The sequence below is a fragment of the Equus caballus genome, chromosome 31, assembly GCF_041296265.1.
Source record: "Equus caballus isolate H_3958 breed thoroughbred chromosome 31, TB-T2T, whole genome shotgun sequence".
Classification (NCBI taxonomy): domain Eukaryota; kingdom Metazoa; phylum Chordata; class Mammalia; order Perissodactyla; family Equidae; genus Equus; species Equus caballus.
Window position 1 is genome coordinate 4,404,764 of NC_091714.1, and position 16,093 is coordinate 4,420,856.

At 36.4% G+C, this 16,093-nt stretch overlaps 1 protein-coding gene across 7 annotated transcripts in view; it reads left to right on the plus strand.

Moving 5' to 3' along the window:
• PDE10A (phosphodiesterase 10A) overlaps nt 1–16,093 on the plus strand; it is a 540,491-nt gene that overhangs the window by 474,396 nt on the left and 50,002 nt on the right. For 6 of the 7 annotated variants that reach the window (XM_070256511.1, XM_070256509.1, XM_023633143.2 and 3 more), the window contains 4 exons: nt 744–802; nt 2,749–2,800; nt 11,859–12,001; nt 14,669–14,761. In XM_070256511.1, coding sequence (XP_070112612.1) covers nt 744–802; nt 2,749–2,800; nt 11,859–12,001; nt 14,669–14,761 — 347 coding nt within the window. The remainder of the gene's footprint in view (nt 1–743; nt 803–2,748; nt 2,801–11,858; nt 12,002–14,668; nt 14,762–16,093) is intronic. The other variant, XM_070256508.1, reaches the window with a different exon arrangement.

The following is a 16,093-nucleotide window of genomic DNA, read 5'->3' on the forward strand; positions in this document are numbered from 1 at the left end:
CATTTCCTAAATTAAAGAATCCTCTGAACTAAATGGAATATGAAATCATTAATCTTACATTTCAGATACCCGGTTCTCTTGAAAATATGATCTAATTTGAGAGAACACAAACTACGTAAAGTTTTCCTGGTAACGAGACCTTATAGTTCAGGAACACGGCCTCCCTACAATTCTGCTTTGTATCTTCCGCTTCTCCTTTTTTGTTGCTGTTTTGTTTTTTTAAGTCCGTTTCAGCTAACTCAGGTTGATCTGGAACTGTGAGCTAGAAAGAGAAAAAAATATATTGTTAGAAGATAATAGTATGAGGAGCAAGGACTTCTCAGGTCTGACAATATCGAGCGTAGGTAGAAATGTGCCCAAGGACAATTTGTTAAAGTCTAAAAGTAGATCGAAAGAGTGACTCTGCAGGTAGAACGTCTGGGTCCTGATGCTGTAGCTCCATCACTTAGCATCTCTGGAACTTAGCCAGGTTCTAAACCCCCTCTTGCCTCAATTATAAAAATAAACCCCAAATCTGTAGTGTTTTGTGGTGATTAAATGAGATAAGAAACATAAAGTGCTTAGAATAGTGCTTAGCACATATAAGCATTCCATAAATATGAATTGTTACTACTCTGATTACATTATAGACAGAGTGATTCTGTTATGCCTTTTGCAATAAAATAAGGTAAATAGTATCCTGGAGTTTTTATTTTTAAATCAGCAGAAATGTCATAATGAATAGCTATTCTTTTCTATGGCAGGTGTGCAGAGGCCTTGCCAAACAGACTGAGTTGAATGACTTTCTACTCGATGTGTCAAAGTAAGTGTCCCTTTCTAGGGATGTGGTACTTCCCATCCATCATGGTTTAAATTAAGTGCAGGCCCTGGTAGCAAGGGACTGCGGCAACTGCAGTCGATAGGGGACGATCCGTCTTCCCTGTGTGGGTACTCTGGTAAGAATGGTCCATCGTATTTTGGACTATAGAGCTGCCTTCTCTTGCATGTTCCCTTTACAAGTGAAGCATTGCAAATGTATACATAATGATCTTCATCTGCGATTTGGTATATATTTTGTAGGTAGGGTCGCTAGAACACGTTACAGACACTAAGTTTTTCTGTTTTTGTAGGAGCAAACAGACAGCAAGACAAGCAAACGAGAGGAAATGTTCTAGTTCATTATTTTCCAAAAAATCCTCTCTGGCATCTCTACAAATGTCAGTAAATCAAACCACAATATTAATATTATTTGTTGAATTTTCCCACGTATAGTAGCTCAGGTATCATTTTAGGGAAAATGTCCCATTTCCCTGAAGTTTGACCTAGAAAAACCCCCTTGGGCTGGCAGTGGAAACAATTACAGATAGTTATTAAATTCTGGGTTCGTATTGGTTTTGCTTGCTACAGGGAAGGGCTTCTGTATGTCTGACCCATCTACTTGTTGAAATCTGAGAAATGCCCCAAGATAGGGTAACTTCAAGGTCATGTCCTCTGACAGGTTTGCTAAAGAAATGACGTATCTGTTCTTCCCCGGCCGCCAGCAGCGGCTCTGATCCTGTTCTGTCCCACTTTTCACTTTGGCAGCAGTTTATGACTTACTCGTCAAGAAGTACTGTGATCCTCACGACCAGTTAGCCTGAAGTGGCCCCTTCATGTTACACTTTTTCCTGAATTACAAAATTAGAGAAATATGGGCCTAAAAGAGTTCTCTGTCGATTCCCTAGGTCAACTCTCTTCTTTGGGACAGAATTAAACAATAGTTCTGGGACACTTGATATTACTACCTCCAAACACATAGAAAGGGAAGCTGGGCACCTTCTCTTGCATGTGTGTTTGAATATGTGGCAAGTCTTCCAAGCTCTAATTAAACCATGTGACACTTTAAATCTATGCCCCAGCGGGAAATCCTGTTTACTTTACCATCTTCCTTGCAGTACATTTTTCACTGTACAGCGTAATTAAGCATATTCTCAGTCTTAGTGGCTTCAAGGTAAATAATTTGTCTTTTAAATGAAAGGCATTGTGTATTACTATAAGTTATTTTAATTCTGAGTATGTTGCTAAATTTACACAAACCTATGCTGGAAGCAGTACCTTGCCAACAGGTGCTATGTTAAGAGTACTTTTTTCCATATTCTCTATAATTCATGTATGTTGATTCATGTATTTATGAGGGTTGCATTTTAATATATATACCATACACCTCCAAAATATTTATTTGCTCTTCATAAAAATGGCTATCAATTTTACTTGTGTGAAGTCATCAAGTCCTTATCATTACTTGTATTCTGATATTTCTTCTCCAGTGAATTACATTGCCTTCTCAGTACAGTTAAACTACATTTTAACTTTCCAGTTTTTCAGTGATAATTTATATTTTAACCGTATTAATTAGATGTAGCAAATTTAAATAGTTTCAATCAAATCTAAATTATTAATGAAAATATTAAATATGGTGAACCCAATTTTATTCCTTCATAGTTTTAGTTAAATACTACAAACTTTTTCCTCTATCTTGGTACTTCCCAATAAAATAATTACTTAGTGCATCCTCTGGAATTAGTCTTCATGTTAAAATCAATGGTAAAGTTTCACTTATGTCTTTGAAATAATATTATTGGCTGTTGCCACAAAAGGACAGAAATCAAACAACATTTATCTTTATGTTTTTTATTTAAAAGTAAATAAAACTGGAAAATATATTCAAAGTTTAATATGTTCTGTGTTCTAAATAAAATTACTTACAGGTATTGTGTTTCTTTTTTCCAGAACATATTTTGATAACATAGTCGCAATAGATTCTCTACTTGAACACATAATGGTAGGTTGCCTTTTGTCTTGAAAATGGTTTTATTTCACCCTTTATGTCCTAATGTATGGTGGAACATTTTAATGTATTAGACATACAAGATCTTTTAAATATGATGAAAAGGGGGTGCTGAAGGCCTCACCTTGATTTGTTTGTCACTTCCATTAATTTGAGAGAGTTTTGAAGAACATTTTGAAGACTATCTGAGTTTTTCATTATTTAGGTGGCAAACTATGCTTTGGGAAAACATTTAGTTTCTTTTTATATTCTCCAAAATACCTTTGGCATAGAGACTGTGTTAGGAATTCCCAACTGATTCTTCCTGGTCTTGAGGTTCATTCTACTCAGCTTTAGTCTTAATTATTCCTCTTTTCTAGAAGGCTAATAGGCACCTGGAGCTGAAAGCCATACAAGGGGGGCTTTATCCGTGTTTCTCTGTGCTCCTGCTTTCGTGCTATGGCTAGACTTCATTAAAGAAGTGGCTCGCGGTAGTCAAAGGGACTGTCTGTGTACCCCATGGTGGCCAGGCTTGCTTGGAACCGTTTGTGCCCGGTTCTATATTTTGATAAACGTTCTTTCTCCTTCCCCAGTCTTTCTCAAAATATAGTACTCTTGTCCAATAAGGGTTTCCTCATCTCCAGGTTTCATGATGCACACTGATCTATTTCTCTTTGATATCATGGCGGGCGAGTATGGAGTGGGATATGCTCAGTGTCTTATAGGACAGAAAGTGTACTGAGGGTAATTGGAGAGTGACATTAGGAGTTATTACTTTCCTCACATTCGTTAGGTAATTAGTTAAATTGATGGTTTTATTTGGACAAAAAAGAGAACACTTAATTGCACAGTAAAAAATAACTTCTTTGGTTATGACGAAATTTAAGGAATTTGTAAAGCCGTGAAAAGTATTAACAAGAATACAAAAATATATAGATAAAATATGGACTGACATAGAGTTTGCACTCGGAGTACAAGAAACACTTATTGACTAGTTCTCATATTATTAATATTATTTTTAAAACAGCTTTATTGAGAGATAATTCACATACCACACTAGTCATCTATTTAACATGTTCCATTGAGTGATTTTCTGTATATTCACAGGTAGGTACAACCATCATCAGTCAATTTTAGAACATTTTTGTTACCTCAGAAAGAAGCTCCATACCATGTTAGCCCTTTATGCTCCTATCCCTTCCACACCCCGGTCCTAAGCAACCACTAATCTACTTTCTTGTTCTATGGATCTATCTATTCTAGACATCTCACATAAAAGGAATCGTGTAATTTGCATGCTCTCGTGCCTGGCTTCTTTCACTTAGCATGATGTTTTAAAAGTTCATCTGTGTTGTGGCATGTATATGGCTGAATAATATTCTGTTGTATGGATATACATACCACATTTTTTTTATCCATTCATCAGCTGATAGACATTTGGGTTGTTTCCATGATTTGGCTAATGTGAATCATGCTGCTTTGAACATTCACATGCAATTTTTTGTTTGAATACCTGTTTTCAGTTATTTTGGGTATATAGTTAGGAGTGGAATTGCTGGGTCATGTGGTAATTCTATGTTGAACTCTTTGAAGACCTGCCCAACTGTTTTCCACGGCAGTTGCACCATTTTACATTTGCACCAGCAATGCACGGGGGTTCCAGTTTCTCCACATTCTCACTCACACTGGTTATTATCTGACTTTTTGATATTGCCATCATACTAAATGTGAAATGCTGTCTCGGTGTGGTTTGATTGGCATTTCTCTCGGGACTAATGGTATGGAACATCTTTTCATGTGTTCATGAGCCATTTGTGTATCTTCTCCGGAGAAATGTCTATTCAAATCCACTGGCCGCTTTTTAACTGAGTTCCTTGTCTTTTTATTATTGAGTTGTAAGTGTTCTTCATAAATTCTAGATACAACTCTCTTACCTGATTTATAATTGGCAAATATTTTCTTCCATCCGTGAGTTGTCTTTTTCTTTCCTTGATAGTATCTTTTAAAGCACAAAGGGTTTTAATTTTGATGAATTCCAATTTATCTTATTTGTCGTTCATGCTTATGGTGTCATATTTAAGAATGCATTGCCAAATCAGAGATGATAAAAGCATACTCCAGTATATTCTTCCATGGGCTTTATAGCTTTAACTTTTACATTTAGATTCTTAATCTGTGTTAGTTAATTTTTGTTTTTGGTATGAGGGCCCAACTTCATTCTTTTGCATGTGTCTATCCAGTTTTACCAGCACCATTCATTGAAAAGACTATTCTTTTGCTTTATATGGTCTTGTCAAAAATCAGTTGAGCATGGACATATGGTTTTGTATTTCTAGGCTCTCAATTCTATTCCCTTGATCTATATGTCTCTCTTCAAGACACTACCACACTGTCTTCATCACTGTTGCTTTGTAGAAAGTTTTGAAATCAAGAAGTGTGGGTTTTCCAAATTTGTTCTTTTTGGATATTTTTTGGCTGTTTGGGTTCCCTTGAAATTCCATATTAAATTTTGGAAATCTGCTTTTCAGTTTCTACAGAGAATTCAGATAGGCTTATGATAAAGATTGTGTTGAACCCACAAATCAATTTGGGGAATCTTAACACGTTCAGTCTTCCAATACGTGAACATGGGATGTTTTTCCATTTATTTAGATTATCTTTACTTTTTCTAAACAATGTTTTATAATTTTCAGAGGGTAAGTATTGATCTTAATTTGGTAAAGTTTTTCTAAGTATTTTAATTTTTAATGCTATTTTAAATGGAATTGTGTTTTTTAACTTTTTTCAGATTTTTCATTGAAAATATTTTGAAATAAAATTGGTTTTTATATTTTGATCTTGTAACCTGCAAGCTGGGTGAACTCATTATTTTCAATAGTTCCTTAGTGGCTCTTTTTAGGATTTTCTACATGCAGAATCCTATCATCTACAGTTAGTGATAGTTTTACTTTCTCCTTTCCCATCTGGATGCGTTTTATTTTTTTTCTTGCGTGATTGTCCCGGCTGGAAGCTCTAGTACTATGTTGAATAGAGGTGGCAAGTGTGGACATCCCTGTCTTGTTCCTGATCTTAGAAGGGAAGCATCCAGTCTTTCACCATTAGGTATGATGTGGGTTTTTCATAGATGGCCTTTATCAAGTTGAGAAAGTTCCTTTCTATTTTTAGTTTTTTGAATGTTTTAAATCATAATTGGATGTTGGATTTTTATCATCATCCATTTTCTCTGCGTTTGTTGAGCTGATCTTGTGGTTTTTGATTTTCATTCTATTGATGTAGAGTATTATATAAAGTAATTTTTGGATGTTAAACTAACCTTGCATTCCTGGGGTGAATCACACCTCATCATGGTGAATGATTTATATTGGAATTGCCTTAAATTTAATAAAAACTTAAGAAGAGTTGATATCTTAAGCATATATGGAGTCTTCTCATATAAAAACATTGTCTTACTTTCAACTTTCAAAAAATCTATCTTAATTGAGTGTATTGACTTTGGTCCCCTATATTTGTATAATTTTCATAATTTTCAGGAAAGACAGTCATTTATAATGCATATAATGTTAGCAGTGGCTCTAATTTTATAGTGTTTACACTACTTCTTTCTTTCTTTTTTAAAAATATATTTGCTAGGACCTAAGGAACACTGTTGAATGGAAGCCATGAGAGTAGATATATTTTCTTAATATATGTGCTTTTCATTTTTCACTGCTACATATATTTGTTGTAGATTGCCTGCAGGTACTATTTATCAACTTAAAGACTTCCTTCTATTCCTAATTTGCTGTGAGTTTGCATCTGATTGAGTGTTGAATATTATCAAATTTTTGTAGACCATTATTAAAATCATATAATTTTTCTTCTTTTAATCAATTAGAATAAGGAATTATATTAATTTAATACTTAATGTTGAACCATGCTTCCATTCCTGGGGTGAACCCTATTTAGTTGTATGTAATCTTTAGTCCTGGATTGGTTGTTATTATTATTTCTGTCTTTTGCATCTACATTCATAAGTAAGATTGCTCAGTGGCTTTCCTTTTTTCTGTCTGTAGGTAGTATTGGTCTTGGGGTTATGCTACACATATAAAATGAATTGAGAAATGTTCCATTCTTTTCTGTGGACTAAAATGGCTTAGATAATAAATGAATTAGTTGTTCCTTCAAATTTGATGTATACCAGCCGTAAAACCATGTGGGTCTTATTAGGGGCTAGATCTCTGATTCTATTTTCAATTTCTTCTATATTAATCCCTTCAGGTTTCCATTTATTCATTTTTGCTATAATATTTCTTGAGTATCTGTTGTACTCCTGTACTAGCTAGCAGCTGGAGTTCTAAAGTCGTGAAGCCAAATTCTTCACAGTCCCTGTCCTCGTGCAGCTTATAGTCTAGTGGGGGAGACAGACATTAATCAAATATGATCATAAATGTAAACTTGCAGTCACATTAAGGACTGTGAAGGAACAGAACACAGTGCTGTGAAAGCTCATAATATGGAGATTTGATCTAGTTCAAGAGGCGATGCAAGGGTTTCCTAAGGACCTGACCCCGAATCTGAGGGATCAGTAGAAGTCAAGTAGGCAAAGAGGAGAGATGGGTGTACCTTAGGGGAGGAAGGAACAGAATGCTCCTATGTAGAAATGCCCGAAGAAAGGCCAAGTCATCCAGGCTTTGTAGGGAGTTTTGACTTTAAGTACGGGGTGCAAGATCAGATTTGTGTTTTGGAAAGATAACCCTGCATTAGAGGAGAATGAGGTTCGATTGTTTTGAAAGGCTTTTTGGTAATATAGACGAGAGTTCTTATTTCCAGATGAACAAATTTGGGTAATCTTTAAATTCCTAGGTTATCAGTTCATCCAGTTTGGTGTTTCTCATGGGGGGTGATATTGACATTTTGGGACAACTCTTCCTCCTGACACAGGATTGGGCTGAACATTGCGGATGTTTAGCATCTTTAACCTCTGAGAACTAAATGCCAAGTGTAATCCATCACCACTGGGTCCTTATAACACACAGAAATGCCTCCACTTGTTTTCAAATGCTCTGTGGTGAGGTGGTTCTGCTGCTAGTTGAGAATTAGTGAGTGGGACTTTCAAATTAATTTTTATAAATTTGTAGGTACTTTTAATATCCTTCCGATCGGTACTGATATTCCCTTCCTCATGCAATTATGCAATTAATGAAGAGACTCTCTCTCTCCTCAGACTTGCCTTGAGCTTGTTTGTTAATCAGGACTCTGGTGTAAGCCAGAAAATGTCAACTACCTAACTCAACTTAGCTCGAGAGAATAAAAGGGGAAATTTCCTGGCTCATATCACTGAATATTCAGAGCCCTTGAATATTCAGACTTCTATAATACTGGACCAAGGGGCTCAAGTTATATTTGCAGGAATATCTCCTTCTCTGCTTAGCCTCCCTCTGTGTGGTCCTTCTCACAAGCTGGCAAAGTTGGCTGTGCCAGTGCTAAGCTTAATTCATAAATAATTAGTGTCATCACCTACTTCATTACCAAGATTAAACAAATGGCATACTTTTGTTTCCTCTTGTTTTACTTGCTGATCTTATATATTTTTTGACACAAGCAGATATGTGAGGTCTGTTTTTTAGTTAACTTTTTATGTGATGTCTGTAATTTCTTAGATATCTTTTACTAACAATTTTTACAGTTTCATTGTAATTTTAGTAGTTTCTTTGCTCATCGCTCTTGTCGCCCAAATCTTCCCGTGCTTTCTTGAACTCATCTGTTTGTTTATTTTTGCTTGTACACATCTCCCTTTCCAAAATAGTTCCCAGGTAGTAATTTTCCTGAGTACTATGTACTTCAGAACTATCTTTCTTTATCTTGCCTTGTGATTGAATGCTAGTTTGACTTGGTAAAGAATTTTAGGTTTAAAATAAGTCTTCCTCAGAAACTTGAAGGTATATTTTCACTGAAATTTAAATCCACTATTGCTATCAAGAATTGTTTTTTACTTACAAGTAAACATTTGTGAGTTTGTGAGTGTGTGAGCGTGCATAGGAGTGGACGGTGGCTTTTACAATGACCTGGTGCCTGGAGTTCATAAATATTACCAAATATGTCTAGGGTATCTTTATTAATTCCTTTGCAGCATATGAATGTCATTTCCAACCGAAAGCTTAATATTTGGGCAGAATGGAAAGGTAAATTTACATTTAGAGTCACTCATTTTAAAACAGAAGACTTTCTTACTACCTGTAATTGTTTTTCAATTGATTCTTTTGATTTTTCAACATCTTCAATAACATCATCAAACAATAAAACTTTCGTCTCTTCAAATATATATACTCTCCTCTTTTCTTACCTAATTGTGTGTTAATAATTATGATAACATGTTGTCTTGTCCTTAACTTTAGTGTGTAAACCTTAATGGGGTGATTCTGACATTTTACCATTTGCTAAAATACAGACTGTTGTTTTCAGGAAAATATTATTAAGATATCTATGTTTATTCTTCTATTCCATTTTGCTACATTTTTCTCATGAATGATTGCTGCATTTCATCACATGCATTATTTGGCAACCATAAAGATAATCATATGATTTTCTTCTTTGTTTTATAGTTATTATGAATTATAATAACAGACTTTCTGATACTTAGTTCTGACTAGTGTAATTTTTAAATATTATAATATTTGTTAATTTATGCCTACGTTTGATTTGCTACTGTTTTTATTCATGATTTTCCTTCTGTCCAAGTTACATTGGCCTATGATTTTCATTTTTATAGTAGCATCTTTGTCAGTTTTCAGTATTGGTGACACAGCAGGGGTTGTAAAAATAACTGGAGAAGTTTTGTTCTTTCTGAACTTAGAACGGTTTAAATTGGATGGGAATTTATTTATTGAAGATTCTTAAATAATTCATATTTGAAATCATTTGAGCCTCATGCCTTTTATGGGGATAATTCTTCAACAATTTTTCAATTGTCTTTATGATTCTGGTTCTATTCAGATTTTCAAGTCCTTCTAAACTCACTACTTTTTCTAGAGAGTTTTCCATTTCATCCAGATTTTTACAATTATTAGTATAATTTTGTGTCAAAGTATTAAGCAACTAACATCGCCCTAGGCAATAGGGATGCAAATTTTACTGTATATAATTTAATCTTTAATACTGCAGGATCAATATCATTATTTGATAATTCAAGATCTCATGAGTTTGCAAAAGAAATAGGTGATTCTTCTGTATTTGCCAACAATACAGTCCCATGACTCTCTTCCTACCTGTATGCCATTCATCCTTTCTCAAACATTTATTTAGAGTTTTTGAGTGATGGAGACCTTCTATGTTCTAAGCTAAGAGTTAGCAAACATTTTTTTTTGCCCTGAGGAAGATTTGCCCTAAGCTAACACCTGTGCCAGTCTTCCTCTATTTTGTATGTGGGTCTCCACCACAGCATGGCAACAAGTGAGTGGTGTAGGTCCACGCCCAGGAACCGAATCCAGGCTATCTAAGTAGAGTGTGCTGAGCTTAACCACAAGGCCATGGGGCACACCACTTGGCAAGCTTTTTTGTACGGGGACAAATAGTAAAGTTTTGTGCTTCATGGGCCATACTCTTTTGCAACTACTCAACTCTGCCACTATAGCAGCCATAAGCAATACATAGAGGAATGCACATCGCCATGTTCCAATAAAAATGGATTTGCAAAAACTGGCAGTGGGCTGGATTTGGCCCATGACCTATTTAGCTCATCTCTACTCTAGGCCTTGTCCTGGGCATTTGCAATACTGTGGATAAAAAAGAAGCACTTTCTGTTATCACACAACTCATAGGCTAATGGAGTAGACAAACTGGAAGTTCTGATGATCATAATATTCAGTATACTTAGTATTTGGCAAATCAGGCACAGCCTATGTTTGCTGAGTACAATTCATAATAGCAGTAAAGACAAGCATATAATATGAGGATGAACCAGGGTATCTAACCAGGGTACCTAACCCACTCTGATTTCTTTTCATTAAATCTATAAGGTAGTTTGTTTTACATGAGATCATATAGTTTCCTCTGGCCACAAGGTGGCCCATGTCCTTCATGCATAGACTTTATGACAGCTATTTTTCTCTGAGAATTAATTCTTTGTCTCTGAGGAATAATTTCATGTCCATCCTCTGGATGATTGAGGTTACCGGAATTCTCAATGTAGGTAAATATGGTGGGCAACATAACTGTAGCCCCAACCCACTGGGGACAGTGGTATGTGCTAGGCATTAAAGAAATACTTGTTGAAGGAAACTGATGAAGAAATGAATGATGAAATAAATACATAGTTTTCCATTCAGAAGAGGAAGAGCACATCTGTTATGAGAGCATAGGCCATGGAAACAGCTAGTGTGAGTTCAGGTACCTGATCCATCGTTTACTATCCAAGTGAGAGTGGACAGGTTAAGTTGCTTCTCTGTGCCTCAATTTCCCCACTATGTAAAGTGGAGATAAAAATGCTCCCTGAGTTCATATTGTTATTGTGAAGATTAAGTGAATTGATGCACATAAAGTGTATAAAAAGTGTCTAGTACATAGTAAACAGTAATTGTTACACATTATTAGTGCAGCAGATAAAATGTAACTGATGTAGATATGAATAATGTGTGTCTCATTAGAAGTGGGTATTTCATATTTTTTACAACTGGTATGTCACAAACACCAACCAATCAGAGTGGATGCTAGCTTAGGAGTTGAAAGAGGCTCAGACCAGAGCACCAGGGGAGGCCTGAGAGGTTCTGGTGGAGGGGCCTCGGTGACAAAAGGGTCTTAGGGACTTAGGCCAGTAGCTTCTTTCTAACCCATACAGAAGCGTTGTCGTATTTCAGCATCCAGCACCGTGGCAAGGATGCATAGCAGCTGCTTATTTATTCATGTTGGTATCTGCTAGTGTTAGCACATTGACAGTGACCTCGATATATTTTTATGCCTATATTTATTTAGTTATAATGCTAATTTCCCCCAATTAGGGTATAGGATAGCTAAAATTCATACTTCATTCTGATAAAGTTTTCCTGTAAACTCTTTGAATTTCTCATTGGCTCACCCTTGTTTTATTGTTTGTCTTTAGATATATGCAAAAAACCTGGTGAATGCCGATCGTTGTGCACTTTTCCAGGTAGACCATAAGAACAAGGAGTTATACTCAGACCTTTTTGATATCGGAGAGGAGAAGGAAGGCAAGCCCATCTTTAAGAAGACCAAAGAAATAAGGTACAGCTAGAAGTGGACTGTCGGTTTGCTGTGTTTGCTGCTGTGCAGGTGTTCTGTCACCCACTTCTCTGTGCCTGTTCACAGGTGTGCTGACAGTACTTGTCATACTGTGATATCATTCCCACCAGGACCCGCCTCCTGAAGGTAGTACTTCTGGGAATGACATTGCAGTGCCAGCGAAACCCCGCCTAGGAAGCTTTAGCGTCACTCCTGGAAATGCCGTCTTCCGGAGGCGGTCCTTTTGGAAATCATGTTGGAAAAACTTACTAGTGCTCCCAGGTAGGTAAAGGTCCACCCCGCCTGGAGTCTGCAGGTTTGCCCATGTCTAGGAGCAAGGGTGTGCTTAAACAATTTGGCCCCCACCCCTTCCCAACCTCCGGGGCTGTCTCCAAGTCCAGACCCTAGTGGAAACTGACCTGGTATATTTGCTGACTTCAACACACGATTCTATCACCCAATGGTTGGTTTAGTCGATCTTAGAGCACGCTTCTGTTGCATCTCAAATGAAAGCCTTCTCCATTCTTTAAGTGGCAGCTCTTGTCACTCAAATAAACAGAATGGAGCTTGTGTGGCTGCTGGAGGCACAGTGGCTCAACCCTGTCACAAGCCGAACACCCACAAGGAGCACTGTCACAAAACTTTTAAGAAACAAGCTTAACATTCAAAAATGGATTTTTTTTAAGACGTTTGCATTTCTTTTGTCTTGTGTGTCTTGTTTAATTACTTTGCCACATAATGCTCTAACGTGCTTTGGTAATTACAACACTCTAGGAGAACACTGTTCCTTTTTAATTAAGAATTGCTGTTCATTTGGGCCGTCAGTCATATAAGGGAACTGAGCAGGTGTGGGGACACAGAGTGTGGTCCCCCACCAGCCTTCACTGCTGCCCCTTCGGTGGTCCCAGGGAGCTAGCTCCTGTGTGCCATACCTGCATCACTTTGACCGATAGGCACTATTTAGGGTTTTTTAAAAAATTATTTTATTTTCGGAGGGACTGGCTGCATGGCCAAGTGGTTAAGTTCATGTGCTCTGCTTCAGCGGCCCAGGGTTCATCAGTTTGGATCCTGGGCGCAGACCTACACACCTCTCATCAAGCCATGCTGAGGCGGCATCCCACATAGAAGAACTAGAAGGACTTACAACTATGATACCATACTATGTCTTGGGGCTTTGGGAAGAAAAAAAAAAAAGAGGACAATTGGGAACAGATGTTAGCTCAGGGCCAATCTTCTTCACTAAAAAGCATACCTTTTAAAAAGAAACGACTTTATTTTCGGTTTGTGTTTTAGATCTCAGTAAATCAGTATGAATATAGTCGTTTAGGTGCAGTCATTTCTCTTGCTGAAGGTTCATGTACTCCCTCCGAGTGCTGGTGTTGATCTCTTCTGACGATAGTAACTCGAAGCCCGTGTTTACACACAGTGAGGTTGGCCGTGGCTCTCAGCTGACCGTTTATGTGATGTGCCTCTTAATTATCGCCTCCACTGACCTGAGATAGCAGAGCACAGAGAGCTGGAATCAAAGTTCCAGTTCAGACTACCCTCAGACCAAGAAAATCACGCATAAATCGTGAAATGGATTCTGATAGGCTGCTCACGGCGGGCTAATGCGCTGTGTTCACGTTGTTCAAAGCACAAGAAAACCTGGACAAAAACAGGGTTGCATTTTGTGCAATGTTGGGTTCGCTTGTTGATGTTTCAAGAAAGTCAATTCTCTTTTGTGTCACTTCTCTTCTGAATTTTCCTTAGGGGAAATTTTTTACGGCGGAGCTTTATTTCAATGATTATTTTCTGTCATGTTGAAAATAGAGCATTATGAAAGTTATTTTCGAGCTGCCGATATACATAGATACTGTGCATTGTAGACATCTTAACTAAATTTCAAAAGGAGTGCGTGTATGATGATAATATTGTAATGAGAAAACTATGAGAATATATTTATACAAGAAAATGCTGATATTAGCTATCAAAACATAATTAACTACAATCAGATAATGCTTGTATTTTGACTGTTTTTAACAAATTAGGAGTAAAAATGCAAGAAATTGTGAATTGTGTTATTTTTATGTAGTACTTGTGTTGCAAATGCCTTAAAATTTCAGTCCTGCATGGTAACATGAGACATAACTTGTGAGTTTATTTATACGTACGGTGGAAAGTACGTTGGTGTCAATCTACATTCTTGTTTTTATTGTGCCACTAATATTTTAGGAACGCTGTCAAGATACTGAACCCCTATGGGCCTCAGTTCACACCAGAGTGAGAATTAATTACATAAATTTATGTTGAAACACCTTGTAAATTACATATAAATTGTATATTACATGTAAATTGTATATCTACTTTGCAAATACAAAGGATTATTATTGGTCAGTGCAGGAGAATGCTAGTTAATTTTTCAATTTCAATTTGTGGTTCCAGTATAATTTAATATATTGTGAATTATATCTTAAAACAAGATTCTCAAGCGATTAAAATGCAATGTTTTTCTGCTTTACCTTTACACATTTTATGCTAATAAGATGGCTTGGAATATGGAAATGTAAAATTTATGAAAGCACTTAAAATAGTGCATTTTTCTTTAATATTTGATGATAGTGAAATGTTTCTAATTATTTTGCAGCACGTCTATTTTAATTGGCATGCCGCTCTCTTTTGTATGTGCAGATTTTCAATTGAAAAAGGGATTGCTGGCCAAGTAGCAAGAACAGGGGAAGTCCTGAACATTCCAGATGCCTACGCGGACCCACGCTTTAACAGGTAAGAAGCAGTTTGTGTCCTCCATCAATTTCTCTGTCCAGCTCACACTGGCTGAAACCTCTGCGGAGTTCTGCACATCCCAACTCAATTATGTCTTTCCTCCTTGCTGCTCTGTAGTACTTTCTTTGAACCACCTCTGTTATCGGTAGTCGGTGTTTTCAGAGATTTATAAAAATGATGGATTCTCAATCGTTAAGGATACCCAGCTATAAAAGTTTAAAATGTTATAAAAGCAACTAAAAACCAAGAGTTTAAACTTATAAAGCTACTTTTTTTATTATAGTGCCATCCTTTTGTCCTGAGCATGTTGTCTATCAAAACTTGCCCTAAAAGGCTATAACAACCAGCAGTAAAAGTACCACTTTTGTTTTTTCTTTTTCTTTTTTTTTTGTAAGGAAGATTGGCCCTGAGCTAACATTGGTTGCTAGTCTTCCTCTTTTTATTTTTTTCTCCCCAAAACCCCAGTACTTAGTTGTATATCCTAATTGTTGGTCATTCTAGTTCCTCTATGTGGGATGCCACCACAGCATGGCTTGATGAACGGTGCATAGGTGCGCGCCCAGGATCCAAACCAGTGAACACCAGGCCACCAAAGTGGAGTGTTTGAACTTAACCACTTAGTCATGGGGCCAGTCCCCCAAAAGTACCTACTTTTGCTTGCTGGTTCTGTCATTTATTAGCTCTAAAGTGACCTGGAGTAAGTTACTTAATCTCTCTGAGCCTCAGTTTCCTCATCTTTAAAATGGGTACGATAATGCCTATTTTGTAGTTTTTTGGGTTTTTTTTCGTACTTAGAGAAAAATATTCATAAAATGTCTGGCAACTTTACCTGACACAAAGTAGGAACTCAGCAAGTTACAGCTTTCATCAGATATTATTAAAGTTGAATATTAGGATGGATTATAAAGATTTTTTGTTTTGTTTTGAGTTTCTTTGGAGAACTAGAAACTGAATTATATAATCCAATTATAGTAAATCTCTGGAAATTGAAAGTCTCAAGATTGGTGTTGTGACTTTCACAGTTCAGATATTTTGACAGCAATGTTCGGTTAATTCAAACATTTACTTTACTTTAAGAGACAATTAGATAACATAAGCAATAAGGAAGATTTTTCAGGTATTTGATTAATGTCGAATATATGCCACTCATATATAAACACAACTATATCCTAGTAGTATGTTTTATCAATAAATTAAGAGTATGCTAAAAAAATTTTTTTCAAAAAACCCAAACTTGTTATTTTAGTACTTAAATATTAAAAATACTTGTATATCCTTATATAAAACCTTTATATCAAAATTTATGGGTCAACTATTAAGAACATGAAAAAT